This window comes from Corvus cornix, chromosome 7, assembly GCF_000738735.6.
Source record: "Corvus cornix cornix isolate S_Up_H32 chromosome 7, ASM73873v5, whole genome shotgun sequence".
NCBI lineage: Eukaryota > Metazoa > Chordata > Aves > Passeriformes > Corvidae > Corvus > Corvus cornix.
In genome coordinates this window covers 37,773,116-37,800,851 of record NC_046337.1, presented here as the reverse complement: position 1 = coordinate 37,800,851, position 27,736 = coordinate 37,773,116, and the positions used below count along the sequence as shown (strand labels likewise).

The 27,736-nt window shown below is 46.0% G+C and overlaps 1 protein-coding gene across 1 annotated transcript in view; it reads left to right on the top strand.

The window, feature by feature from the left end:
* Nucleotides 1-27,736, top strand: part of AGAP1 (ArfGAP with GTPase domain, ankyrin repeat and PH domain 1) — a 248,519-nt gene that overhangs the window by 110,788 nt on the left and 109,995 nt on the right. The window contains 2 exon segments of the mRNA XM_039555487.1: nt 12,169-12,273; nt 23,641-23,809. Coding sequence (XP_039411421.1) covers nt 12,169-12,273; nt 23,641-23,809 — 274 coding nt within the window.

The window sequence follows — 27,736 nt, the reverse complement described above, 5'->3', positions numbered from 1 at the left end:
TATCTAATATATATATATTTTTTAATTTTTTTTTTTTTTACTTATTAATTTATTTTTTGTCTTTACAAACATGTTCTTTATCTGTAGAAAGTTGGGAAAGGTGGTCAAAAATTAGCCTTTCATCTTGTCCGTGGCTGATCACTTAATAAATAATGGATTATATTGGGGATTTTTTTGAGGGAGATTGTCTCCAACATTTTACGGCGTGCCTAGTCTACAGCCAAGGAGCTGCAGAGAGAAATCCATAAATGAGCTTTATAAATTACCTTTTCTGAACATGGTGTTCTTCTGTGTTGCCTGCAAGCCACTTGGTTCTGGGATACTCTCTCATAAAACAATCGTAGCCTCTGGAAGAGAGCAGCTTCTGTTCTTGTTGTCTCTCCCTCTAAAATATTAATGAGGCTAAAACTGAGGGATCAACATGTGTGCAAGACCACTCTTAAAAGGAGAATAAAGTGTGCATTTTACATGATTTTGGGAAGGAACGAAGACCTTTGTTTGTGGAAATATCTTTTTGAGTTTCTGCTTTAACAACTTATGGATTGACTCCTTAAGCTGAAGGAGGGCAGGGTTAGATGGGATATTGGGCAGGAATTGTTCCCTGTGAGGGTGGGCAGGCCCTGGCACAGGGTGCCCAGAGCAGCTGTGGCTGCCCCTGGATCCCTGGCAGTGCCTAAGGCCAGGTTGGACATTGGGGCTTGGAGCAGCCTGGGCCAGTGGGAGGTGTCCCTGCCCGTGGCAAGGGGTGGAATGGGACGAGCTTTAAAGTCCCTTCCAACCCAAACCATTCCATGATTCTGTAACTCCTTATTAAACAGTCTTAATAATTAGAGAAATAAGTCTTCATAAACAGTACAGGACAACAGCCTTTGCCATATCTGCTGTCACTGCTGAGTATTCTGAAACATTAAAAAGCTGAGTGACCAGTGCATTTAATGACCAGGGCAATCTGTATTCTGCCTTACAGATCACACAGGAAGAGTTTGATCCCAACTTTAAGGCTTTACATGGAAAAATGTGGGGAAATCAGGGAAAAATTTCTTCCAGAAACATCTCTCAGATGTGCTACCAGGAATGCTCAGAGTGGAACGTGCTCTTTCACTCTTGGTGGTTCATCACACTTTGCCCACTGCATTATATCCCAGCTATTTCTAGGAGCAGGTATTTCCAAGAGGATTTAGCCACTGCTACCTTCGTTACAACATCTTGTTAATTGTGCTGCCCTGGGCTTGGGGGCCAGACCTCTCTGGCTGGTGTCACATCACGTTCCTTTGCTGGCACTATTTGGGTACAAGCCAGTGATCCAAAAATGTGTCATCTGCCTCCTGGTTCTCGAGGCTTCTGATTGATGGAAATGCCTCATGAAGTGCAAAATATGGCTCGGGTTTACATCTCCTGGACGGGCTTGGTGTCCCTGTCCATCCTGGGAGGTTGGACCTAGGTGGCATCTAAGGTCCCTTCCGACCCAAAGCATTCCGGGATTCTGCATCTCTCTGACGGGGATTGGACAGAGAGAGGTAGCACCAAGTTTTCTGATGACACCTTAATTTTGCTGTTGTGACCATAGAAATGCCTTTTGATGCAGGAATTGGGATGCTTGGGCTTGTGTCCCAGGGGTAGCACCACAAAACTGCAAATAAAACCAGGCTGAGGGCAGTGCCAGGGGGAGTTCCTTGCAGAAAACCAGGCGTGCCGAATCCCAAACTCCATTTAAACATTCGCTGTGATGGCTGTGTTTGGGAATGGTCTCGTATGGTAAGTGACAAACAATTAACAGTTCAAATGGTCTTTTAAGCTGGTGCACTTTGGCATCAATTTTTGGGCTGTGAAAGATGTGCTGCGTGGCTCAAATCTGGATTTCGGTTCGGCTGAAATGTGGGTTGAGTGACCCTCTGGTTCACAAGAATGGATACTTGACAGAAATGAAATCAACTGGTGATGTCACATTAGCATCCAGCTAATAAGTCCAAGCTGTGCTTTTTAGCCCTTCTGCTAAAGCTTCGTAGTTTTAAAAAAAAAAAAAAATAAATAAATAAAGGTGTCAGTAGTTAATTGTTGACTGACGCTTAATATCTGTCAAAGCAAATGAGCCATGAAATACTCTACACAGGAAGTATTGTATCTGGAGTGATTTTAACATTAAAACAGTATTACAATTTTTAACTTGCTGACACAATATGCAGAATCCTTTATTTGGAACTTGCCCTGATTAACGCTAAGCTTGGGAAGGTGGGGGAGAGGAGGAGTGAGTGCTGTACATAAAGCAAAGCAGGCCTGGACAAAAACAGCCTTTTTTTCTCAGAAGTGCTGGTTTAAGGCACAATGAAGAAATTTTGGGGGTTCTCAGGTTATTACTTCAGGAGCCCTACTGATAACCTTGTCAAAAGCATTGATTTATAATTTCTCAGGAAAGTTCTTTCAGATGACTGGCACTGGCAGTGTCTCATGTTTTGTTAACTGTGATTCCTGTAAGAACTACTGTAGCAAGAACGGGTGAGTTCTGGTTCTGACAGCAGTAACTCTGCCTTTTTGCTGTGACAATTTAAGAACATGAGGTGAAAAACCTGTACTTGAAAGCTGTGTTTAAGTCATACCCTTAAATCCCGGGAAATGGCCTTGGATAGTTTTTTCCCTGGGTTTCAGGGAGGTGGTGGAGATGTGGAGATGCCTCAGTGTAAAAGAACCTTCAAATCATCAAGTCACAGGATATTCTGAGCTGAAGGGGACCCATGAGGATCATTCAGTCCAAATCCTGGCCCTGCACAGACACCCCAACAAGCTGACGTGGTGTGGGGGGTGGTTTTTGAGCAAAATTTTACACCCTGTAAAAAGTCTTCTCCCAGTGGGACTCAAGTCATGGTGCTAGGCCGAGACCAGAAGGTTTTCAAGTGAATTAGCTGCACATTTTTACATATCCCCAGCTGTAGCTAAAATGATTTTGTTTTCAGATGGTAAAGTACAGATTGATTCATTAAGGAGAAAGAGCAGACAGTCATGCATGTTCTGAAAAAGGGGTCTTTAAAAAGATGTGTCTCTGCTGCCCCTAGTAGACAAATCATCATTTTTATAAGCTGATTAACTCCATGACTCCTCACATACTAAGTAGCAAAGGGATGTGGTCATAGCTGTCTCTTTATGCAGTTGTCCTGTGTGTCTTGGCATGTTCTGCATTTCTGTGTTTCCCTCGTGTTGAAGATGGAATTTGCATTTTTTTGCAGCCCTTTTTAAAGAATGTGAAGCATGATTTTATGAACTCTAGGAGACAGAATCCGGTAGGGAAGGAATTTTTCCTCATTAGGTTCATTATTAGTTTTCTGCTATAATGATGAGAGGACAGTGCCCAACATACAATTAAGTGCATATCTGAAGGACCATCATCACCTTCACTGCCGTTCCTCTGAGTGAACTGGACACCTCAGGAACATAACCAGGGATGCCTATTTCATCTATTTTCCTTTTCTTCTCTTGGTCTTGGGAGAGAGTTGAGGAAAGGGAATGGGGTGTGGAGATGGGAGGGTGCTGGAACATCCTGATAGGCCCTGATCACTCACCCTGGGACAGTGGAAGGTGTCCCTGCGTGTGGCAGGCACAAGATGAAATTTAAGGTCCCTTCCAACCCAAACCATCCTGGGATTCTGTGATCTTGGCAGTGGTGAACCAGTTCAGTGTGTCCTGGCAGGCCCTTCTGTAGTGGGGTCGTTGATGCTGATGGTTCTTGGCCAGAGCACAAGGTGTAAAAGTAGAAAAATGGAGCAATCAGGAAATATTGCTAATTAGAATAATGAAGAAGGTGTCCTCCTACTGCAGAATTTTTTTAAAAAAGGATGTTTATTCTCCTACCCCTACAAAACTTTGAGGATCAGAGGTTTAACTGTTCAGCAAAATTTATTTTTTGTGGAGGACATTCCTTTTGATTAAAAAAATTGAAAATAAATTTTAAAATCCCATTATGGAGCTGAGTTTCTGAGGTTGGTTGGCAAAGGCCTTTCTGGTCCCAGAATTTCCTGACGTGAAGTGTGAATCCTTTCTGTACAATCACACGGAACACAGTTTAAGGAAAAAAAAGGAACACACACGCACACACTTTTTTTTTTTTTTTTTTTTTTTTCCCCTGCCAGCATTCTTGGGTTTGTTATTCAGCCGATGCTGTATTAAATTGGATTTTGTGTCCATCATTATTAAAATGTGAAGTGTGTCGGTCACAAAGCATACATTTCAGGGCAGTTAGCTGAATAATTCTTTTCTTTATTATCCCAAATTACTGCTGAGCTCTGGAGAGGTGAGCAGTTTAGCCAATTATTGCCATTTGAGCTGGATTTGTGGGTGATTAGCTCCTGGTCGAATTCAGTCCTGGCAAGGGCTTTGAAGCCTTTCCTTGTGTGATTTTCACAGCGGTGAGGTAGGAATAGACGAGGCTAATGACAGGAAGGTCGCCTGGGTGAGGTGACCTGTGGGGGGGGGGCCCGGGTTTAGCAAATAGGGCATCCACAATAACAAGTGTGTCACTAACCCCGCCGTGCATAATCGGAGTTTTATAGGATTGTTGGAGATGCTGACAGCTCAATTAAAGTGTAACCCTTTGTACCATATACCCTGGCAGAATGACAGAAATATTACCAACAAAAAAGGGAGGGGACCACAAGGGAACTGGTTAAAGATCCAGGGTTCTTTTTCTTTCCCCCCTTCATCGGAGCCTGCACAGAGCAGGCTGCAGAAAGCATCCATTTGTGAAATAATAGGTTGTCCAGGGGAGGGGTATGGTGCCAAACATGGCTACAAAAAAAAAAAAGCTGCTCTTAAGTGGTCTTCCTGATGTTTCTATGGAAACAGTATAGTGTCAGGAGAGAAAGTTAAAATTGGGTTTTAAGCTTTTCATGGCTTTTCTCCCCTTCCGCTCCCCCCGTCCCCATCCCCGTCCCTACTTTATATAAAATATGATAAAGAGAATTTCAGGGATCAGGGAAGGGAGCGCTCCTGTAAGGAAAAGCGGCTCATCTGCCTAGAAGCGGTAATGCCTGCACGATGATCCCTTGTTTTCCATCACCCACCCAGCCCTCAGTTTGTTTCTCGAGAGAAGTCAGCGTTCTGTTGCTTCCTTTTCATGCCTGCCCCTTCAGCCGTTCCCGAACATTCCGGCTCTCGGAGCCTCTCCCAAATTAAGCGCGGCACGCAGCCGTGTTTGCTCGCACCGGATCCGCCGCCCAGCGCTGGTTTTCCTTCGACCAGGAGGAAAGTGCATCGAAGTGCATTTCACTGGTGTCAGGGAAACCACAACTGCCAGTGCCAAGGGGTTAATAAACCAGCTACTGGAGATTATTAAGGGCTGGGATTCTTCTTGTCCTGTGTTTTTAGCAGTCCAGAGTAAGCAGAACAAGTCTTGGAAGGCAACAGAGGCAGAAACTACTGCAAGGCAGGAGAATAAGGTGATTTGCTGGGTGCTGTGTCCTGTTCAGAGAGGTAAACCGGGGTTAGAGTGGAAGATGTGCCAGTCCCTTAAATACCTGATTGCATTTCGTAACATACTGGAACATTCGACTCCACAGGAAGGATGTGTGGTGGCCGTACCTGTAGAGTTTGCAACGTGCTGATGATTTTATAAAGTCTCATTTCAGAAACAGTCATAAAGTAGGGCTAAGGGAAGAGTGCCCCTGTCCCAGAGCTGTCAGCTGAAGGAGAACTCAACAAGAGTTGGAGGAACTTGTGTATTACCTGTGTTGGCAAAATCTAGAGGCTGAAATATTGGAGCAGTCAGTAATCAAGGCCAGGTTGGACGGAGCTGGGAGCAACCTGGGCTAGTGAAAGGTGTCCCTGCCCATGGCAGGGGGTGCAGTGAGATGGTCTTTAAGCTCCCTTCCATCCCAAACCATTCTGGGATTAAAGATAAAGATGCAGTAACAGCAAACACTAAGTTTGTTCTCCCCATCAACTTTGTCCATAGTGCTGCTGTTCCTTGCAGGAATTTGGTGGCTGTCCTTTGTTGGAGGTGGCAATCCTCGTTGCTGGTGCTGTGATGAACCCTAAGAGTTGCTTAATCAGCGTTGGGGTGTTTTTCAGTACATCTCTCAAATTTTCTTTAGTAGCTTGTGTGCAGAGAGCTTGGAAATTAACGAGTTGCAGGTTGATTGTCCTTCAAGTTTAAGCACAGCCATTATCTTTTGCTGCAAGTCAGGTGTTAGATCCTCTCTGTTCTTTGTCTTCAAATGGAAATCGTGGCTGATCAGCCCCAGCATTAGGTAACCATTCATGGAGTAATTACCTGCTGCACAGTCACTGCCTTGTGTTTAGGGAATGTTAGAGGAGAATTGGGTACAATGTTCTGATTTCATTTTCTCATAAAGGTGCAGAACATAATTTGAATGGTTTCTTCAAGGTGGGAGCATCTTTGTAGCAAAACTCTGCTGCTGCTGTGCCAGTTTTTAAGGGAGGTGGGAGGGGTTTTCCATGTGCACAACTGTAGTGAGAACATCCAGGGGTTTTGGGGTTTTTTTTGCAATGTTGCTGTTAGATACTGAAGTTGGAGAGTGTTTGAGCTTTCCTGTTTTCAGAACACTACAGAGCCACTCCAAGTTCTTGTAGCCTTTTATTTTTTTTTTTTTTTTGTGGTTCACTTGGTCCTCAGTTGTGCACTGCTACTGTAAGAGATCACAGAATCCCAGAATGGTTTGGGTTGGAAGGGACATTAAAGCTCGTCCCATTCCACCCCTGCCACGGGCAGGGACACCTCCCACTGTCCCAGGCTGCTCCAAGCCCCAATGTCCAGCCTGGCCTTGGGCACTGCCAGGGATCCAGGGGCAGCCCCAGCTGCTCTGGGCACCCTGAGCCAGGGCCTGCCCACCCTCCCAGGGAACAATTCCTTCCCAATATCCCATCTAACCCTGCCCTCTTATAATTTGAATCCACTCCCCCTTGTCCTGTCCCTCCAGAGCCTTGTCCAAAGTCCCTCTCCCTCTTTTGTGTAAGCCCGTTTTAGGTATCAGAAGGGAGAGGGAAGTTTGCTATGGCTTTCCAAGTGTAAAAACTTAAACCAGCTTCATATCTCATTGACCAGGAGACCAAGCAGCATTCCCTTAAATTCCTGGGGAAAAAAAGACTAAAGTCTGGGAAACTGAGAAAACAAGTTCTATTTTTATGGAAGGATTCCCAACCCAGTAGGAATCTTCAAGAGTTTATTCCCTAGAGGCTTTAAAGAGAGAGCAACCTCATCCAGTGGAAGGTGTCCCTGCCCATGATAGGGGATGAAATGAGATGAGCTTTAAGGTCATTCCAGCCCAAACCATCTGGGATTCCATGGCTCTCTATGGAGCAGTGATTCAGCGATTACCAAAAGCTTCCTTTGGCACGCAGGTGTTGTTTGGAGGTGAAACAGTCTGAGCTGGTGTCTGCCATGTGCTGGAAGAATGGACTTGAACACTAGAAACCTGTTAGAATTAAATCTTCTGCAAGCAAAAAATCTCTCTTAAGGATTAACCTCTTGTTTATTACCAGGTGATACCAGTGCAGAGTTGGCTGGTCATGGAATCCTGGAGGATTCACCAGCGTTTGTTCTCCAAGTTAATAGATTTACAGGAAGTGGGTGTTTTCTTGACCAGAATTTGTATGTAACAATTAATTTGTGATCCTGACTGAGTGGCTGCCTTTGGAGTTGTTTGAGGGACGATGTTTTTCATGAGTGAGAGCTTTTCTTTTCTGAACAGGATGCACAGGAGCTGTAGGGAATTCCTAGCAGTGCTAGCTGCTAATCATGGCTGTGGGAACTACAGACCTGAGTGGAAAATTAGGAATTTGTGCTGTTGAAGTGTGAGATTACCTATTTCATTCTGTCAGAACAGCATCAGAGAAACAATATGGGGGTCAGCTAAAAATCAGGGAAGGGGAAGAAACAGAAGCCATGGCAGATCCTTTTCTGACAGAAAACAGAAACCAAAGTGGAATCATGGAATGGTTTGGGTTGGATGGGATCCTAAATTCATCTAGTTCCAACCCCTGCTTTGTAGGTACCTTATTTCCTTTTCCAGAAGGTCCACTCTTGGCTCTGCTGACTTCAAAGACCATTTTTAAGGCTTCTCACCTGCCAGTATCTTCAATGCAGCATTAAGCAACTTCAGGAGGTCACTTTTTAAAATGCCAATAATTTGCTATTTAAACCCTGAAATACTTCTGCAGAACAAATTGATCATTGTTTCGCCATTGAGTTGTTATTTCAGCAGGCAGGCTTTGGAGCTCACAGAAGGCACCCAGAGCAGCTGGTTGCTGAGTATTCAGATGAACTGGGTGTATGACATGCCCTGGTGCCTTGACCAGTGCTGGGTGTGTTGTTTTTTTTCCACCTTAGCTCCAATCAATCCGAGGCTGGCGGCTTTTCATTAGCTGCTCTTGCTCCCACGGTAATGTTGGGATTGCAGAGCCTGCTGGCAGTCTGTAACTTCCCCAGGTGCCCTGGAGCTCAGCAGCCTAAGCTGATTGACTCAGTTAGGGCCCCAGTCCCTAACAGCAAATGCAATCAATAAATCTTTGTTGGTAAATAATTGCTATCGAACAGAGTTTTAATATAAATTTATGAGTGGTGTTTTATCACAGCTTGAGGCTACAGCAAGCCACTGAGTGATGGATTTCAGATCACACTTGCATTCATTACATTAACTTTGTAAGTTATTTAAAGCTTGTACACTTAACATTGCTTTTGGCTTGCAATGACCTCCTGGGAGTAGACGTAGCACACACATTACTGATGGAGAGCCCGAGGTACCTACGGGCGGCCGCTCCCTTCGCCCCGTGGATCCTCCAGCAGAACCCAGGGACTGCGGTCCGTGTGCTCCACTTGGAGCCTTTTTTCCTCCAGCTCCTTAAAACCACAGGCTGGAGGAGTCTGCTTGGAGAAACCATTCCTCCCTTAAACACAGAACTGCAGTTTGGGAGGGAAGGTGGTAAAAAAAAAAAGTGATTTGAGGTGTGAAGCTCTTCTGTGTGTGGAAATCGGAGGTGTTAAATTCTCAGTGTTGGGTCTGGAGGCTTTGAGTCAGCTGCAGCCAACTGCTGATGGAGGGCTGTAAGAAATGAAAGATTTCATACAAATTAGGGAAAACAGCATTGTCCAGTTAATAATAATTTAAGGCAGGGATTATTTAGGCCAAAAAAATTGGTATTTGGAGTCGAAGATTGACTTAGTCTCTTACTGTGTAGCTTGGGGACTCAGTGGGATTTTTCCAGTGTGCTGTGTGTACGTGGGGACCTGTTTGGCAGTGGCTGGGGACATGCCCAAGCTGCCCCTGAGTTGCCTTGGAGGTACCAGGGATCAGCAGGACCCCCTGGATGTCGTTTCCTCAGCACAGGATCTGATCTGACTCCAATGTAGCCATAATCTGACTGAAGGAAAGGTGTTGGGTTTTTTTTTTTTCCTGTTAAATAACATTTCTTGTCATATGTGAGCCATTTATTTTTTTTTAAGTGTGGCTAATGTTAAAGTGCGTTTATAACTGATCTAAACTCTGATTCTAAGACCATTTCTCCAGACCGTTCTATAAAATTACCACAAAGTGGTGGCCTTGGGGATAAAAACTGTGCTTTATATGGGCTGCTTTGCTTTATTGCACTTTAAGTTAGCTCCTTGTATTCAGAGCAGTTTCCTCTCCAGGTACTTCAAGATACTTTTAATTATCGCATAATGTGAAAATGATTCTGTTTGCCAAAGGAATGCCTGAAGAAAATGGATTGGGAAGTCTGGTTTGTTAGTTAGGCACAAATAGGTCCATCATTCGTATTCAGTTCTGAGCTGGGAGGGTTGGTTTTTTTGGTTTTTTTTAACACCAAAGCACAGAGTTCTGCTTTAAAAGCCTGGCAAAGCCTCATTTTGAATAATTTTCTTCATTTAGATCCCAAACTAGACTGTCAAAATTCATACTTCGATAGTAGCAAAACTTAAAGTAGTAAAAACCACAACCGTGGTAGATTTTTACTATTTATTGAGATTACAATTGGCATGAATTGAAAATTACATAAGTAATGACATGTTTTCTGTATAGCAAAGGGGGGCAGTTAAAAGGTTATGAAATACATACATTTTACTGGCTTCAAAACTTGAAAAAAAAAAAGGCAGAGGGGAAAAAAAAAAAATCCCCATTGTGATCCTTAGTGCTTTTTCCCCATTAGAAGGTCTGAAGAACAAACCAGTGCAGGGAAACAGTAATTTTTGATCCCCACGGCACAGCACTAACTAGAATTGGGTCCCCCTAAACGCCAGCGCCGTGCTGCAGGTGAGGTATGAAAGATGGGAAAGGTGAAGAGACAGATCACCTCCTATAGACAAACAGGAGAGTCAAAGGCAGAAATAAGCTTTCATTTTTTAATAGAAGAAAACAACGTCTCCAAGCGCTGGCAGGCGGTAATTGGGATGAGCCGCTCGCGCTCGCAGGAGCTTTGCTGAGGAGGCGTTTCAGAAACCCCGTTCTCCTTGAAAAAGTTTTGAGTTCTAGCAAGGAACAGCACAAAAAAAAAAAACCAGACACGTGACCACCCACCCCACCCCAGACAGGCAGGAAGTTGGGAGTTTGGATTGCTGTGTAATTCAGGTGTCCAACACGAGCTTTTCTTCACGGTCCCGTCCTTGGATTGCCTTGAATTTGGGATGGGTTCTTCTCTGAAGTTCTATTCCAGCCATGTGGCCAGGAGCAGGACTTTTACTTGAGTAGAGCTGGCCTGTGTCCCCTCCTGGCTTTGGGGTTGGTTCTGCAGAGGAATCACTTCATAAAGCTGCAGGTTTAATGGGAAAACAAACAGTGGAACTTGTTTTCAAGCTTTAAACCACCTTCAACAAGAACAGCTCCATGGGAGTTGGAAGCACCGTGCTTGGCAGGGCATCTTTCCGTGTTCTGTTTTCCCTTTGTTTTACTTGCCTTGTACATGAGAAGGGAAAAATTAGTTTTATAGGGATTCAGGAACTGAAGTCTGTGTTGGGTGGATTCCTGGCTTTGATTTAATGAAATTGATATTAGCGTCTGCTTTGTTCAGAGCTTGATCTGAGACACCAGTGCATCCCTGTGGTGTGGGTACTGACCACAGGGTCTCCACTGGACATTCCAGGAAGGCTTTGCACAACCGCAGTACTGTCTGGATTCATTAGGAACTGCCTTCTGGCTTGGGTTTGGAAATTAAAATTTCCTCAGGAAGTGCATTCTTGATATACCTACCACCTTGAGTGCTCTACAGCACGTGGGATTTTATTTTTCAAAGTGAGTTTCTGGTTTTCAGCTGAGAACAGCTGAATGTACAGCAGCAGTTCCTGTCTGTTTGTCTGTTGGAATACAATGATGACTTCTAATCTTTGCTGTTGATGAGAAGTTATGGCTGCCCCATTCCTGGAAGTGTTCCAGGACAGGTTGGACAGGGCTTGGAGCAAGCTGGGATGGTGGAAGGTGTCCCTGCCCATGGCAGGGGGTTGGAACTGGATGCGTTTTAACGTCCCTTCCAACCTGAACCGTTCTGGGATTCTGTGATTGTTGGCATTCATCCCTGATGTTTAGATTGGATATGGTGTGTGGAAAGGTGATTCACTTTGCCCACCTCCTTTTCCCTTCTATCACACCTCTGTCATTAAATTATCCAGGATTTACTGGAAAAGCTTTGTATTTGCTCTGATTCTGTCTTGCTGCTCTTGCCTGCGGTTGGGGTCTCTTCAGCTGGAATGAGTAGCCAGGAGGGGTTTCCATGGTGGTGTCGCCTTTCTGCAGAGGGAATGAGAACACTCATGTGTGCTCTTTTGTGGGCAAGGAATCCCCAGGAGCATGCTGAAGGGAGGCCACACAGCAGGATCCTCCCTCAGCCTAGGGCTCATCATTTTTTTTGGAGGGTGAGGAAATGCAGAGCAGGGTGTCTCCATCAGCTGGGAATCCACGTGGCTCACCTTACTCTGTGTCATCACACCAAAGTGTGCTTTCCTGAGGCATAGAATTCAGTGCAAAAGGGGCTTTTTCTACCCATTGGACGAAGCCAATGGAGGGAATGTGCACTGTGGGAGAGGCAGAGCAAAGAGAGTAACTTGCAGGAGAAAGCCTCTCCGAAAACGCTCGCGATTACCCTTCTCTCTGTGTCTTAGGCAGTTGTGTGTTGTCTGGAGGGTGTTTAACCTTTTCTTTCTCTCTCTTTCTCTCTCTCTCTCTCTCCTCCCCCCACTAGGGGATGCTGCTAAAGCGGAGTGGCAAGTCCCTGAATAAGGAGTGGAAGAAGAAGTACGTGACGCTGTGTGACAACGGCGTGCTGACCTACCATCCCAGCCTGCACGTAAGTACTCCCTGCTCCCGGAACGTTCAGCAGCCCTGCAGAGCAACGTCACACGTGGCTTTGGTGAGACCACTTCAGTGGAGGAGCTTCTTCCTCTCTCTTCGTTCCCCTCCCTCTCAAAGAGTCATCATCTGAAATGAACCTCCCTGCTGCAAGTCTGAGTGCACTCCCTTTGAATCCCCTGGGACTGGGGCTTCCTTGCATCCCAGGAGCTGTTCGAGCCTTTATTTTCTGCTAACTCTTTTATGGGTTAAAAAAACAGCAGTGTTTTATAAGGAAAACTTTCCTAGAGGTAGTAAAGAGTGAGGAGAGGTCGCTGTCAGTGTGCAGTGCTTGTGGTTTGTTCAGCAGTAATTCTGAGCAGCTTTTTGGAAATGGCCTAGCCATTAAAATATGTTCCATACAAGTTTTCCACGTTGGGACATTTGTCATTGTCCAAGGATGTTTCCTGTCCCCCAGAGTGTGTGACACAATTCCAGTTATGGACTTGGGGATAGAAGGAGCACAGAGATCCCATTCATGACCAGCCCACCCCAAAAATCATGGTGTGACCCTCACCAAGGTTAAATAATAAATACGAGATAGATAGATAGATAGATAGATAGATAGATAGATAGATAGATAGATAGATATGTGGTTTTATATACTATCTGATCTTGTATTTTATCATCATCCCACGTATGAAAATCAGAGGGTTGCCACTTGGAATGCTTTCAGGGCCAGTTGTTGGTGGCATTTTGGGCTCCCAAGCACTTTTACATAAGGAGTGAAAATCAAGGTTTTGATGCACTTTCTATAAACTCTGAGGTTTATAGACTTGCACCTGGAACTGGCAGGAAACTTCTGCTTTAGATGGGTGGTGTCTGAGGAGCATGGAACCCTAGAATCATTAAGGTTGGAAAGCCCTCTGAGATCATCAAGCCCAGCTGTAAGCCCAGCACTAAACCACGTCCCCAAGTGCCACATCCACGTCTGGCCACACTGATGCTGTGCTTGCCCCGACTGGCTGTTCCCTGTCTGTGGAATATGAGCACTTTTTCTCTGCCTTGACACAAGATTTTAGAGTCTCAGGTCCTGCCATAGTGATGCTTTGCTCTAGCTTCTGATGTGATGTCCATGTCTCTTAAAAATTACGTAGTAAATTAGATGACAAGTAGCTTCAAGGCATTGCTGCTTCCCATCAGGAAGCTTGTCCCTCAGCCCTTGCGTTCTGGAGCAGGGTTTTCACTGCTCCTTTGTGTGATGTAGTTCACGTCTTTCTGCCCAATTTGGTCGCTTTCAGTGCCTCTAAATTTGAGTAATTCTGCTGTGAAGTAGCCCTGAAATACCCAAATTGGTGTATTGGTATGGCTCCCAGAAGGGGAGCACGGCTACTGTGTGGCCCCATGGAGCTGCCACCTGAGTCTGCCTTCGATTGTGCTGGTCATCAGCAAGGAGGAGGCTGTTGTGTGTGCCCTGGCCCCTTCCTGGCTGCTGGAAGGGCTCTATTGTTCCTGGCAGGGCCGTGCACGTGTTAGTTTTTCATTGCTCTGGCAGACAATAGAGAAACTTCTTCTCTGCGGGCTCCCCCGGAGCTGCGGCGGCTCCCCCAGAGTAAGAATCCATTGAGGTTACACGTAATTACTTTGAGATTAGAGGTAAATCCATCGGAGATTAGAGAGAATCCATTTAAAGAAGAAGTAATTACCAGCCTGTAATTGTTTCCCTCTGTCCCCCACCATGCCCCCCCACCCCAGGAAGAAGGTGCTCGGCTCGGTGTTGCCGTTTGCTCCCTGCGTGGATCGGAGGGGTTTGTGAGGGAACCACAGAGATTTTAAGTCTCTGTCACACTCCCAGTACACTTTGTACTAAACTTTGTTGGCAGGAATGTCACAATTTCTTCTTGTGGATTGCCAGGTGAGAGGTTCTTCCCCCGAACAGGACTCTGATGCTGTTTTGCTTTTGCTGTTTTTTGTTTATCAGTAATGTTTTGTTCCTTTTTTTCACAACAAAGCCAAAGCGATGAATTTTTAATGCTGTGCTTGCATTGCTGTCTGGGATAATTTCTTACATTGTTTTGAAAAAGCAGGGCCTTATTCCTACCAAGTTTCCCATAAAGCAGCAGTGAAGAAAAGAGTTTCTGTTAGCCATCTAAAGTCAGTTTCCTAAACTTATGTAAAGCCTGGCTCTAATCTGACCAGTTCGATTTGGGTTGTTTCAAATGTGCAGGTCATTTTAGTTAATCAAAATGTTGCCCTCTTAATTCTGGAGTGAATTTTTAATTGCAGCGAAAGGTGGGCTGGCCTCTAGTGGTGGCAGAAAAAGTAAATTCAGGAGATCATTTGGTCTGTTCAGCCTGTGGTTTGAGTCAGAGCATAACACCTTGTGTTGCAAAGACCAATTACAATGTGTAGTGGCTGGTGGTGAGCACTGTGTTAACTATTGCTCGAGGTTTGGCCACAAGCGGATCAGTTGTCTCTGCCAGATGTGGCTCAGGCACAAAGCAGAGGTTTTAGCGTAGAAAATACGTATTGCAGAAACCAGCCCTGACATCCTCCTTGAAAGCATTGCCTACAGAATGAAAGCTTTTGGGGTGGGGAGGGAAAAATCAAATTAGGCCCTTTCTTGCAGAGGAGGTGTCCCTGGGAGGGTCAGGCCTGTTTGGCAGGGCAGCGTGTTGAAATGAGTGCAGCATTGTGCCAGCTAAATGAGTGACTCCTGATGCCACCAGGTTGATGTTTGACACAATAGCGAAATCCTTCTCCTTTCTTTTCAAGGAAGTGGGGGGAGAGGAAAATGGGGGAAGAAAAATATATGTACATAAGCACCCTACTGTTTCCTGACTTGGTCATGTCAGGTTTTTTCAAGAGCCTCAAACCTTCCCGTCCCTTGGGATGCCGAGGAGCTCCGCCGATAGAAAATGGTTGGGGATAATGAGAGAGAACTTTGACCCGCAGGCTTCAAAGTTCACCAGAGCTCCCTATTCATCTTGGGCTTCTGGAGCAGAGCCGTGGAGTGGATCACTAAAATTCTGGCCGGCAAATTCCATGTCAGCCTCCCCAAAGGGCCCCGGGGGAATTTGTCGAGGCATCTCCCGGCTTTTTAATGGCGGGATGCCCTGCGCGAGGGCTCCCGGAATGCATTCGCCGGGATACCTGCTGGGCAGCACTGCTTCATCTGAGCCTTCTCCCGATGAATAGCTGATGATGTCTCACCACTGGCTGCCTGCCACAGGGCTGCCAGCGTGCCACAGGTCAGCACATGACAAAGCTTTAGCTGTGCATGTCCATTTTCTGCTCTTGTATCTTCACCAGCGCTGCACCTCGTTTACGAAGAGGAGAAAAGGAGGGGGAAAGGGCTGAAAACAGCTTAGGTTTTGGTAAGGGCAGTTTTCCCCTTTTATGTTTAGTCTGGTCTAGATTTGATTTGAAATAAAAGCACAGTGCTGGGGCACCTTATGGGGGATGAAGAGCTTCTTAAATACGTGAGAAGGAAGGTGTGATGCCCATCTAGAACGCACCTGGTACACAAACCCCGTGTATCTACACAGCAAGGTTGGTGTTTGCTTGCTGCAGCCTTTAACCTTCATCCTCACTGCTCTGGTTTAATGACCTGGGGATTGTAACTGTCCTCAAGGCGGGGGGATATCTGGCTTTATCTCCATGAGAGATGTGTGGATTCACCTGGTTTGCTCAATTCATCCCACAGCAGCCACAGTTCTAAATTCTCTCTTAAATACAGCGCTGGCTGGGTGAGCAGCTCATGTGAGCATTAGCAGTGTTGTTCTGCTATAACAAATTGGATTATTGTTCTCAAATAATTTTTTTAAAAGGCAGCATTTCAGCCTGGTAAGGAGTCAGACCCAACACCAGGCTAAACTTGGCACAAGAGCTTCAGCAATGCATTATACAGACACACTCTGGGAATACCCTACAAACCCCAGGCACTGTAAAATTCCTTAAGACTTGAGGTGTCATTTGAGCTTTCTCTGCTTGGCCATTTCCTCCAGGAAAAGCAGATGGTGAGAAGCAGGAGGCATTTGAGAACCTCCTCTGTGTTGGTATCTGGAAGTGTTGTAGCTCCGTGCGCCTTTCTCGGGTCCCAGCGTTTTTCTCAGAGCTGCAGTTGAAATTGTTGTTACCAGCTTGTGTGATTTTCCTGAACTATTTGGAGACAGAAAGCCTGCTTGCAAATGCAGGATCCCATCTCCCCTCATGCTGGAGAACAGTGTGGTGTCCTGTGTGGCCAGTCAGCACCCGGAGCCTGCTGCTGCTCCAGCCGAGGGAACCGCGCTCCCCTTCCCATTAGGAATATCCCCCACAGCCATCGTTGCAGCTCAGCCTTGTTTCCAGGCTTGTGTTACCTCAGGCAGTTCAATAGCTCTGAAGTGTGTTGTTTGTGTTGCTTTAATAGAAATATTCATGCTCATACATTTCTAAAATACCACTGTGTGTGTCCTTCCCCCCCCGCCCCCCCATTTTTGCTCTGAAGGAATGTAAAGCTGGATATTGGCTGGCTCTGAAGGGCCTTTTAACTGGCATTTCCTATCAACAACTGATCCCTAAATCAGCCTTTGGCTGATTAGAGACTTGGACTGACAAAAGGACCCTGGAAGTCCTCAAGGCCAGGTTGGACAGGGCTTGGAGCAACCTGGGATGGTGGAAAGGTCCGTGCCCATGGCAGGGGGGTGGAACAGGGTGGGCTTTAAGGTCCCTTCCAACCCAAACCGTTCTGGGATTCTGTGTTACTTCCCACATGTGATGTAGCTCTCCCTCCTGAGAGAGCAGTGACCAGAACGAACGCTGCAGAGCTACAGTTTGAGTATTGATGAGGATAAATCTGAAGCTTGTGTAAACTTTTGTTGTAGTTACTATTTCATGCATTAACATGCCTGAAATATTGGTTAGGATAGGAAAAAATGAATGATAGAACAGTTAAATATGAGCCTAGTAATTTCTGATTATTTTTATAAAGTGCTGTAGCTGTACAGATCACTCAGACACTTTGGAGCTCCCTGGAAAACTTCTTTATTATCTTAACCTGAAAGATGTAACAGAGTGAAGATAAAATGGGGGGAAAAACATAAAACTGAGGAAGATCATAGAACCACAGAATATCCTGAGTGGGAAGGGACCCACAAGGATCTGTCCAGGCCTCAGTGCCCTCGAGGGAGTCGACACTCAGTCGTGTGGCAAACAAAACTGTGCTTTGGCAGAGCTGCACAGGCTGGAGCAAACACGCGTTTCGGTGTCCTGTCTGCCTGCTCTCTCTTCAGAAAGTCAAGGAAAATTCTTAGGATCCGAATGAGTTGCAATTTAAAAGGCAAAAGCCAAGCTATTAATTAATCAGGGGGGTTTATAAAATTAGAGCTTCCTGTCCAGCCGAGCTAACTGCTGTGGGTATAAATGCTTCATAAATTACTCAGGGTGGTAAAACTCTGGTTTGTCTTTTACAGCAGCTCTCATTACAAAGGCTGAATGAGAAGTGAAGTGCAAGGGGAAGAGTTTCCTTAAACTTTTATGCAAATAAGCGATCCATTTACAAAAAAGCCAACATTTTGTTGCTGTTGTGTTCCAAGTGTTGCCCTGACTTCCTCCCCTGCCCCTGCAACACTGATGGAGCTGATTAACACCACGGTAGAGGTATAGCCAGTGCTTTTTATTACTGAAATTTAATGTTCTTGATTCCCAACGTGAAGCAAACAGATTCATGATGACCTTCTTTTTGTCAGGACAGAGCGCTTTAGGGTGAGCAGTGTTTTCCAGAATGCGTTTCCATCCCTCTGTTCTCCTCAGAAGATAACATTTCATGGCTTTCCTTGAGACTAACTATGCATTATGAAGCTGAATGATATTATGGCCGTGTTTATATGCGAGAGGGGGGTGGGAACAGCTAATTTCCCAGGACCATTTGATGAATATATTCCACTGTGGCTCGTATCCCGACCGTCCATCCGCGGCTCAGGCCCTTCCTGGGAAAAGCAGCGAGGGCGAGGAGTTGGGGAGACTTTTTTTTGTGTGTGTGTGTGTGTGTGTGTGTGTGTTGTGTTGTTTCGTCTTAGGTGTGCCTGTGGCCCCACACGGAAACCAATCAAGGAGCGATTTATGTTCATTAAGGGCTTGTCAAAACTGAAAAATTTTCTAATCAACGGCGATGTGGCGGCGGCCCCTCCATGGCTGGGAGTGTCGCCTCGGCGGCAGCGGCTCCATGCCTGTTACAACTCTAGGCTAGGAATCTGCTGATGATTACATTAGGCTAAGCTGCGAAGTAAATGAACCATGGCTTATTTAGGTGCAACTAGCTCCAGTGTAGTCCTGCCCCGCAGGGCACTTTATAGCGTTTTATGGCTTTAAAATTAGTGTAGCTTCCCATTTGCTGCAGGGTGCTGCATGTTATGCCTTTGAACTCAATAAGCAAAGGGAAGGGGGCCTTTTGTTTTTTTTCTTCTCCCTCCCCACCCCTCCCCCTTCCTTTTCTTCTTTTTTTGCAGTTTAGCAATTTTGTTTTGCATCTTTTCCAGACGGCGTTTTGCAATAAAAATGTCTGACTGCCACAGAGAGGCACAAAAGTCAGGGCTCCATCCAATTTCCCAGGCTGCTCTGGTTTGGGGGGAAGAGGATTTGGTTGTTGCTGAGGGTGAACAATAGGTTTTGTGGGTCCAATAGGTCAGCTCACAAAATTGGGATTGTCTTTCAAAAAATACACTGCACGCGGTCTTTAAAATGTCATCCAGAGGTGCAACCATAAACTTCCTTTTCCATAATAATTTTTATTACGCCTCAGATCAGGAAACACTATTTCAACCTCAGTACGTGGAGCCTTAGGAGTGTTATGTCCCATTGAACACTGGGGGAAAACTGCCACAAAATGAAGGTGTTTCTTGTAGAATCACAGAACAGTTTGGGTTGGAAGGGACCTTGAAGCTCATCTCATTCCATCTCCCTGCCATGGGCAGGGACACCTTCCACTAGACCAGGTTGTTCACATCCCCATCCAGCCTGGCCTTGGACACTTCAGGGATGGGGAAGAAGCTCATTAGGAGCTATGTGGAAACCAGGCACAGATCTGGGGAGGATTCTTAGCCTGGACCTGTTCCTAGTGATGGAAAAACAGGCTTCTGAGAGATTGGAATAGCTGAAAAGGAAGAAAAAAGTGTGATGCTCATACCTGTGTACCATTACAGCCAGGGAAAGTCACTGCTCTCAGAGAGTCTCTCATTCCATATGTGGTGCATTGGAAAAGGGTGGCAGTGGGACAGATGGAAGAAACATGGGGAGGCCTCTAGGAAGGAGCAGATAATTTTTTACATTTTAGTGTTGTGACATATGTTGTATCCCGAGGTGAGTGGTTTCAGTGTGAGCTTGGAAACCCCTTTACCCAGGGGGATCCTGCATTTACAGCCCCAGTGAGGGGCTTTCTCTCTATCCACCATCTCTTGTAGTATTTGAAAACCCTCAAACTCCATAATGTTTTTTATATCCATGTTTTTGGTAACTAACCTTAGCCATGGCTTTAACTTAAGGATGGCTCTAGGGAGCAGCCATGCATAGGACAAGAGGGAATGGCTTTAAGCTGAAGGAGAGTGGATTCTGACTGGATATTGGGAAGGAACTGTTCCCTGTGAGGGTGGGGAGGCCCCAGCCCACAGGTGCTGTGGCTGCCCCTGGATGCCTGGAAGTGTCCGAGGCCAGGCTGGACATAGGCATCAAGCTGGAACCACCCCATAGCCTTGGTTCAGCTCGTGGTCTTTGGTGGAGTGTCTTCTCCAGCTTTGAGGACCATCAGAAATCATTACAAATTTAACAGCTGCTGGCATTGGAAGTCCAAAGAGGCCCCCAAAAATAGCAGTGTCTCTTTTTGGTAGGCCTGCTTAGAAAACATGATCATACCCATTTGCTCAATTTGCATGTCTGAAAGGCTTCTGCTCAGTTAATTGGTTAAATTAATTTCTGCTGTTGTAAACAGAGAGCTGCTGTATTAAGAGCAGAACTAAAGTAATTTTACTTTACATTATTCTGTGTCATGGCACATCGTTCCTTTCTTACTCAAGGCAATTCATTTTGTGGGGCTGTCAAGTAATATTTGGTGTCATCTTCAGTCAATACAGCTTTTCTTGATTTTCCCCTGATATTTTAACAGTTTATTTAGTCCTGTAGATAATGGTCAATGGCCTTGAGTAGTCAAATTAACACCTCGGCGGCGCCGCATCGGAGCGGTAACCCGGGGACGCAAAGGGATGAGAATCGACGCGGGGAGCGCGTTTTGGGGGATTATGGATTGATGGATGCGGAGGCAGCATCGCCCCGCTCTGACTAAGATGGAGCTGCCAGTTAGTGCTGACTGCAGGCCATCACCTGCATGGTGCCTCAGCAGCTCGGAGCCGGATGGAGACCTCGGGATAGCCCTCAATTCCCGGGATCAGCGGAACGTTCTGCCGCGCTCCGGCTCCCGCCGGAACCGGGGGGACGGCGCCGACTGGGTTCGGCGCCCGCCCGTGGCTCCTGTAGGGAGCTCTTTGGGACAAGGCAGGCACTAATGGCTGGTGTCCCCCTGCCCTGGGAGGAGGGGGAGCCGTGTTAAGCCGTGCTGCTGCCAGCGAGCTGCGAGCCCCGGGTCCCCCCGCCACAACTCTCAGTTGCTAGCAGGTTTCTCTCACTGCACCTCATTTGCATCTGGGACATCAATTAGCATGTTTGTTGAGGCTAATTGAATGAAACTCAATCATAGCTCTTAATTGCTTGACTATGTGAAAAGAAATCACATTAATGCAGCTAATTAAGTGTATGGCAATAGATGCAACATAATTAGGAGCGAAATGTAGAAAACAAGTGACGGCGGAGGTGCGAGCGCGGGGTGCGGGGGATCGGGGCGCCCGCGTCTCCTCTGCGCCACATGTTTGGGGAGGGGGTCCCTCTGCTTTGCTGCTGGCTTTAATTTTTTTTGATTTTTTTTTCCCCCTGCCTTGCTGAATGATGAACGCGGACGAGTTGAGAAGAAAAATGCAAATGGATTCGCAATTACTACTTTTTCAAGCTGTTGAGGGGCAGAAGATGGCACGTCTGGGGTGGCCCACTGTTGAGTGGGCTCTAGGGACTTGTTAAGTGCTGTTTAAAAGTACTTGGCTTTGAATTACCCTCATGCCTTGTTAAAGGGTTTTTTCCCCTTTTTTCTCGGATCAGCATTTTCTACAACTAACATCTCGGGGAGTTATGCCTGTACCATTTGCATATCAAAATCCAGCTTGCTGTCTTCTCTTTAACACAGCATATTCCAGATGACAGCAAGACCCTCATCTGTTCTAATCTGATCAAACCCTCCATTGCGCTTCAGAAGCCCTGGCATCATTTTGTAGTTTGAACTTTCATTCCCCAAGCGGGGATCTGACGGGGCTGGGAACGTGGTCCCTGCCCTCCTCTCCTCGGGGAGACCCGCAGATTATCACTGTGCATCCTGCACACGATGAAAGGGCCTTTATTATTTACATTTGATATATCCCCATAAATATTTAAGCTGACATTAATACCTACCCGGCATCTGTTGTTGTTCAGGCGCTTGGGTCTGACGGCGGCTGAGGCGCGTTGGTTTTGTGTTTGCCCACGCTCCCTCAAGTGGTTTTGTGCCTCACCTCAGCCTGGTTTACACCCAGTTGAAAGGGCTTTAATGACACCCTGCCACATCTCCCAAGTTGTGAAGTCACACCCCCCCTTCACCTGAAGAATTTGGATCCAAAACCCCCTTCTCCAGTTGAAGTTGGTTGTACGGTAAATAAAACTATTGGAAAAGAGCATGTGCTAAGGTTTAGTCACTCTCTGATTAAAGCTCACTTCAGAGCCCATAAGCAATAAATGCTCAATTATCTTCTGCTTATTGTATTTTAATTTGTGAAGAAGTGACACCCGAGCTAGAAAGTTCTGCCAAGTTGATAATTTACGGAGGAAGCGCGTTTGTTCATCTCCAGCACCTAGTGAAGGAATTTTCCTGAGTAGATTGCCTTTGTTTCTCTTGGCAGCAGAGCTCTGCATCCTCTCCCCACGAATGGATCAGACCCCACCTTTTGCTGGTAATAATTCTCAGACAGCTTGGAAAAATAAGCTGCTGTGATGGCTTAGTTTGAGGGTTTTATCACCGATTTCTATTAACGATGAAGAAATCCTTGCTCGTCGAGATTTTTGATGGGTTTTGAGCAGAATATATAATTTGTATTGTAAAAACTACCAAAGGTGAAAGGGTCTTGATGAGGGAGCTGATTGCTCCCTGGATTGTGGCAGCAGTGAGACAGATTTTGGGTGAATTCAGGAAACTCCTTGTGAAGTGGGTGTTCTGGTGGTGTCCAGGTCTGTGTGCTGCGGGTTGGGAACCAGCCTAGTCAGTGCTGGTAGTCTTTCGTCTTACACTTGTCAAGCTGGCTAAATCTTGCCCTCATCACCTGGACAACAGGGAGTTACATTTTTCCTCGTGGAGATGCCCACAGCATCAGCCAGGTCTCTGTGAGGTGATCGAGTTCTGTCTGAAAAGCAGCTCAGACTTTTGGCCTCCACGCAGAAGATGCTCAGGAATACCATTCATTCCTTGGTCCCCAGCTTAACTCAAGAGCTTAAGCCAAGATCTTCTCCCAACCACGCCAAATTGCTCTTTTTCTCTTGGGGTCCTTAATCCACACAGTCCTGGAGTGGTTTGGGTTGGAAGGGACCCTAAAGCTCCTCTCATTCCAGGGACACCTTCCACTATCCCAGGTTGCTCCAAGCCCCGTCCAAGCTGGTCTTGGACACTTCCAGGGATCCAGGGGCATCCACAGCTTCTTTGGGCAACACAGATGTCTTTCCCACTTCTGGCTCCTAGTTTTAAACGTGCTTGCTCTCATCAATTAGATGCAATTTGCATGATTTTTCCCCTTTGATGATATTTTGTGTGGGTGCAGGAAGGGTCATATTCTAAGGAAATAGAGTTGGAATTGCTGAAACCTTCCTGCTGGTGCCCTTTTGTAACTTTGGTGCCTGCTGACCCATTCCAGCCAAATTTGAGGGAGAAAAGATAAAGGCATAAAACACTGGCAGAGAGGAGGCACAAATAAACATGCTCAGGAGGGACATTCAGCCTTGATTCCTCCTGTTTGGGACCTTTAGCTGGTGAATTCCCACACACGGCCCTGTTGTGAATCACCTCTTACCCAGCTGGAGGATCCATGAGAAAGCTCCAGACTTTTGGGGTTAGTTGTTGTGAGATGTGTGGAAGGAATTATCAAGAACATGGAAGGAAGGGGAAAACCATATGGTGGGTGCTGGCAGAGGATGTAGGGCCAAAACCTTGTGAAATCAGGTTTATTCATTCTGCTGCTTACAGAACTCCCCGTTTGATGTTGGCTTTTGGGGTTTTCTCCTCTCTTCCCAGGACTACATGCAGAACGTTCACGGGAAGGAGATCGACTTGCTGAGAACCACTGTGAAGGTCCCCGGGAAGAGGCCGCCCCGAGCCACGTCAGCCTGTGCCCCCATCTCCAGCCCCAAAACCAACGGCCTCTCCAAAGACATGAGCAGTTTACACATCTCGCCAAATTCAGGTAAGAGAAGACCTTGCTAGGGGGAAAAAAAAAGAGGGGTAAAAACTGCATTTCCAGTGAATTATCATGGACAGCTGGGATAGGGATGGATATCTCTTAATAATTGGAAGTGTGCCAGGCCAGGCTGATTGGTGCTCAAAGCAAACTGATCTCATGGAAGGTGTCCCTGCCCATGGTAAGGGGTGGAATTAGATGAACTTCAGGACGCCTTCCAACCCAAAGCCTTCTGGGATTTACAAACCCACTGATGTGGAAGTTTTTAGGCCCTCGCTGCTGATGTGTCCCCCAGGAGAGATTCTGAGTTTGAGTAGCCTTCGGTGTCTGTGTATTTGTTACCTTGTGCTTGCCAAAGCCCTTCATAATTTCACAGTAATTAACATATGGGGGGAATTTATGATCTCTTATCTAATACTTACGAAAAGCAAATGCTGTATGATCTGAAAGGGCTTTTTATGGCTTCCTGGTGAGAGCCACAGCCCTTCTTCCTGCTTTTATAAAGTTCAATATTATGCATTCTTCTAACAGCAAGATTCTTCTGTGGAAAGCTGTTTTAATTTATTGATGGAAGTGGTTTATAGCTCCTCCTGAGCTCTAAACAAAGAAGTTTATTGTTTGCTGAAGTACTTGTCCATACAGCTAAGTGGATTTTAAAAAATTGCATTAAGGGAAAACATTTGAGACAATTCATCTTGTAAAATGCACAGCTTGTACAAAACTCGTAATGGTCTAGTGGAAGTTCTGTCAGCATGTTTGGGACGACATCCATAAAGCACCAAGTGCCTTTTGCATTTATGGGTAACGTAGACACCTCCTGCGTGCGCCGGCAAAAGCGTCCCCGCACATTCCTGCCCCTGTGCAAAGCCCACTGGGATGAGCAGCCCTGGGATTCCTGCATATTCAGGTGTCTTCTCTTGGATGGTGATAGGTACCTATCTCATGTTCCATAGAATCAGGCTGGTTTGGGTTGGAAGGGCCTTAAAAATCATCTAATTCCAAGCCCGCTCCTTCAAGCCGAGATGTAATTCCCTGCTTTTTTTGAGACATTCCCTTTTATTAGGGGAAAACAGAAGTGTTCTTCCTTCCAACTGTGAATGGCACTGGCCAAGATGGATTTTTAAAGCTGTGCCACTGAGCAGACACCCCTGGAGATCTTGGCCTGGGAACTGAGGTGTCTGAAGCTGTGATTTCATCAGACCCTTTTTCAAGTTGTGCCTTGGCACTGGAAGAATTCATAGGAGAAAATTGTTCATGGTTGGGTTTTTTTGAGTTTACTATTTCATTTAGATGACTAGGTGTGGGGAGTGCTTCTGCTTTTCAATACACTTCCTAATTTAGGGAAGAAAAGTGCTGGACTAAGTCAATAAACCACAGGTGAAATGTTCAAATAGAGAGATTTTGGCTTTTAAGACATTTGAACAGAGGCAAAAATTACTTGATTGCTTCAGAGAAGCAAGTTTCTGGAAACATATTTAGAGATACATAATAATTTAAGGTTTAGAGCATGGAATTTACATGTTTTGGGATATACTTGGATTACCAGGTCAGGGGGGAAACTTCCCATGACAGTTTACAGCAGGCAGCTCTCCCTGGCAGGGGTGGGAGCACTGTGTGTGTGTGCATCCTGGCCAGGCTGAGGTTTGATCACAGAGAAAGAAGTTAATTATGCCAGGAATTCCAAATTTAGATAGGGTATTTCAAATAGCACTGTGGGAACGCTTGGAGCTTCTCTCCTCCCTCTTGGCTTCTTCATCCTCTCGCTCAGAAACACTGAAGGACTTTGCTGTTGCTGGTGTCTGGTCAGCACCTGCTGCTTGCTACTGGATTAAAAGCAAGCATAGAAAGGAGCTGCTTGTCGGTAAAGAATGAGAAAGAAAGAAAGAAAGAGAGGGAGAGAGAGAGAGAAAAAGGTAGAGAGAGAATGAGAGAGAAAGAAAGAGAGAAACTAAATGGAAATAAAAAAGTAGCAAGACAGACTGGATCTGGGAAATCCCTGCCAGCAGCTCAGCTCTGCATCAGCCCATGTGTCACTGCCAGTGCTCTGGTGTTCAGGTGAGGCTGGAGGGCTGCATTGCAGAGAGGGAGTTGAAAATATGAGGGGAATATGAAAGACGCTGTCCCAAGCTCTGCCTGCCGTGTTCATCTGAACTCTGATGTGCTCAGTGATGGTGGTCACAGCTCCCGATGGGTGGCAGACCCGTAGGTAGCCAGGGCTCGGTTCTGGAGTGCCAGGAGGACATCTGGAATATCTGCAGCTACCTGCCACGCAGCTCAGAACACCTGCAAATGATCCCTTGCCAGGCTGTGCTCCTGTCCCAGGGCTTTCCCTCACTTTTTAGTGCTGGGAAAAGTGTCTGGAGCCTGTGTGATGCTTTAAAATTGATCACAGGGCTGAACTTGTCACTCCCTGGTTTGTGGCTGGGAGGTTTCTGTACGTGGGTCGGCCACGTGGAGGAGGTTTGGACAAACAGAAAGAATCAGCACTTGCTATTTTGATTTTTAGGCCTGTAAATTCACTACGTTTTTGCTGTTTCACGTTACCTCTCCCCAAAACAGTCAAATGCTGCTTATCTTGGATGATGCCTTTGTTTGACACGTAAACACTGCTTGGAAGCTGCCCCTTAAGGGTGGATTTCAGTGCCAATTTTGCCAAGAAATGCCTGTTTGATTGCTTATAACTGATGTTTTAAGTCCATTTTTCAGCAAATAGTTTTCTCTGAGTGTAATTTCTTGTGATTCAGCCACTCTTCTGATCCCACCACGGCCTGTGAGGCAGCAAAGCAGCTTGAGCTCCTCCTTCTTCTCATCCCCTTCCCTCTCTAACGCCTTTTTGGACCTCAGTGGTTGATCAGACACCTTTAATTTCCTCCCACATGGGGAGGGTGTTTCCCAAGGTGCTTCCCATGACAGTGCTTGTGAGCAGAACAGAAGGAACGAGGCTGATCAGGGCAATGCTGTGAATTCAGGAGGGGCAAACTCAGTTATTGGGCACTGCAAGTTACAGCAGCCAAGCAGCAAGCACAGGGTTTTCTGTTGGGTTTCATTGATGCAGAATGGGAAGAGTTCAGGAGTGTGTCATTCCTATCACATGGAATTCTCTTGTGCTTTGGGGCACTTCTGAGCTGAACAAGATTGCTTTTCTGGTTTTAAAGACTTGGACGACCAGGCATGTAATAACCATCTCTCCATGGCAGCTGTCCTGATCCATAAATGTGCTTACATCCCAAACTTCTGGAAGCAGGCATCTCTAGGAAATAATCATCTTCACAGCAAAAGCCAAGTTCCAGTCCTTGAGAGTCTCTGTTTCAGAGATGTAAAAAAGAAAAAAAAATAAGGACCTTTATGAGAATATACGAATTTAAAAACCTCAGGGTGACTCTTTCCTGCTGGGTTCCCACTGGCACAAGGTTTGGGAAAAATACTTTTCCCTTGATGTGAGGTCATAGTCGTGGTAGATGGACGTTGTCACGGTCATGGTGTGACAGTGAACAAACTGGAAGTGCAACAGCAGTAGGCAAAAGGAATATTTTCTGTGCTCCTCAGAAAGCAGAGGAAGGAGTAGAAGGTTGGGCTGCTCCTGCTGTTGCAAAGCCAGGCACCTTGCCTGGAAAAAGGTTGACTTTGATTTGAAAACTGGTCTCTTCTTGGGTTCTTGGAGGTGCAGTTTGGGGTTTGTTGTGTAAAAACTGGGATTCTGTGTGGCAGCTTCTCCCAGAAAATACAGAGGGACAGGGGGCGTGGGGGGTGTTTTAGTTGTGTTATTTATGTTCTACAGAGACTTCAAATAACAAAGATTGTTAACAGTGACTTTATGGAAGGTGCTCCCACTTGTAAGCTAACTTGGTAGGAATCTCTGAGCTGGGGGAAATGGATGTTTACTCCCTTTAATCTACAATTATGTCACTTCTGTGGTATCTTCAATCCAAGCTG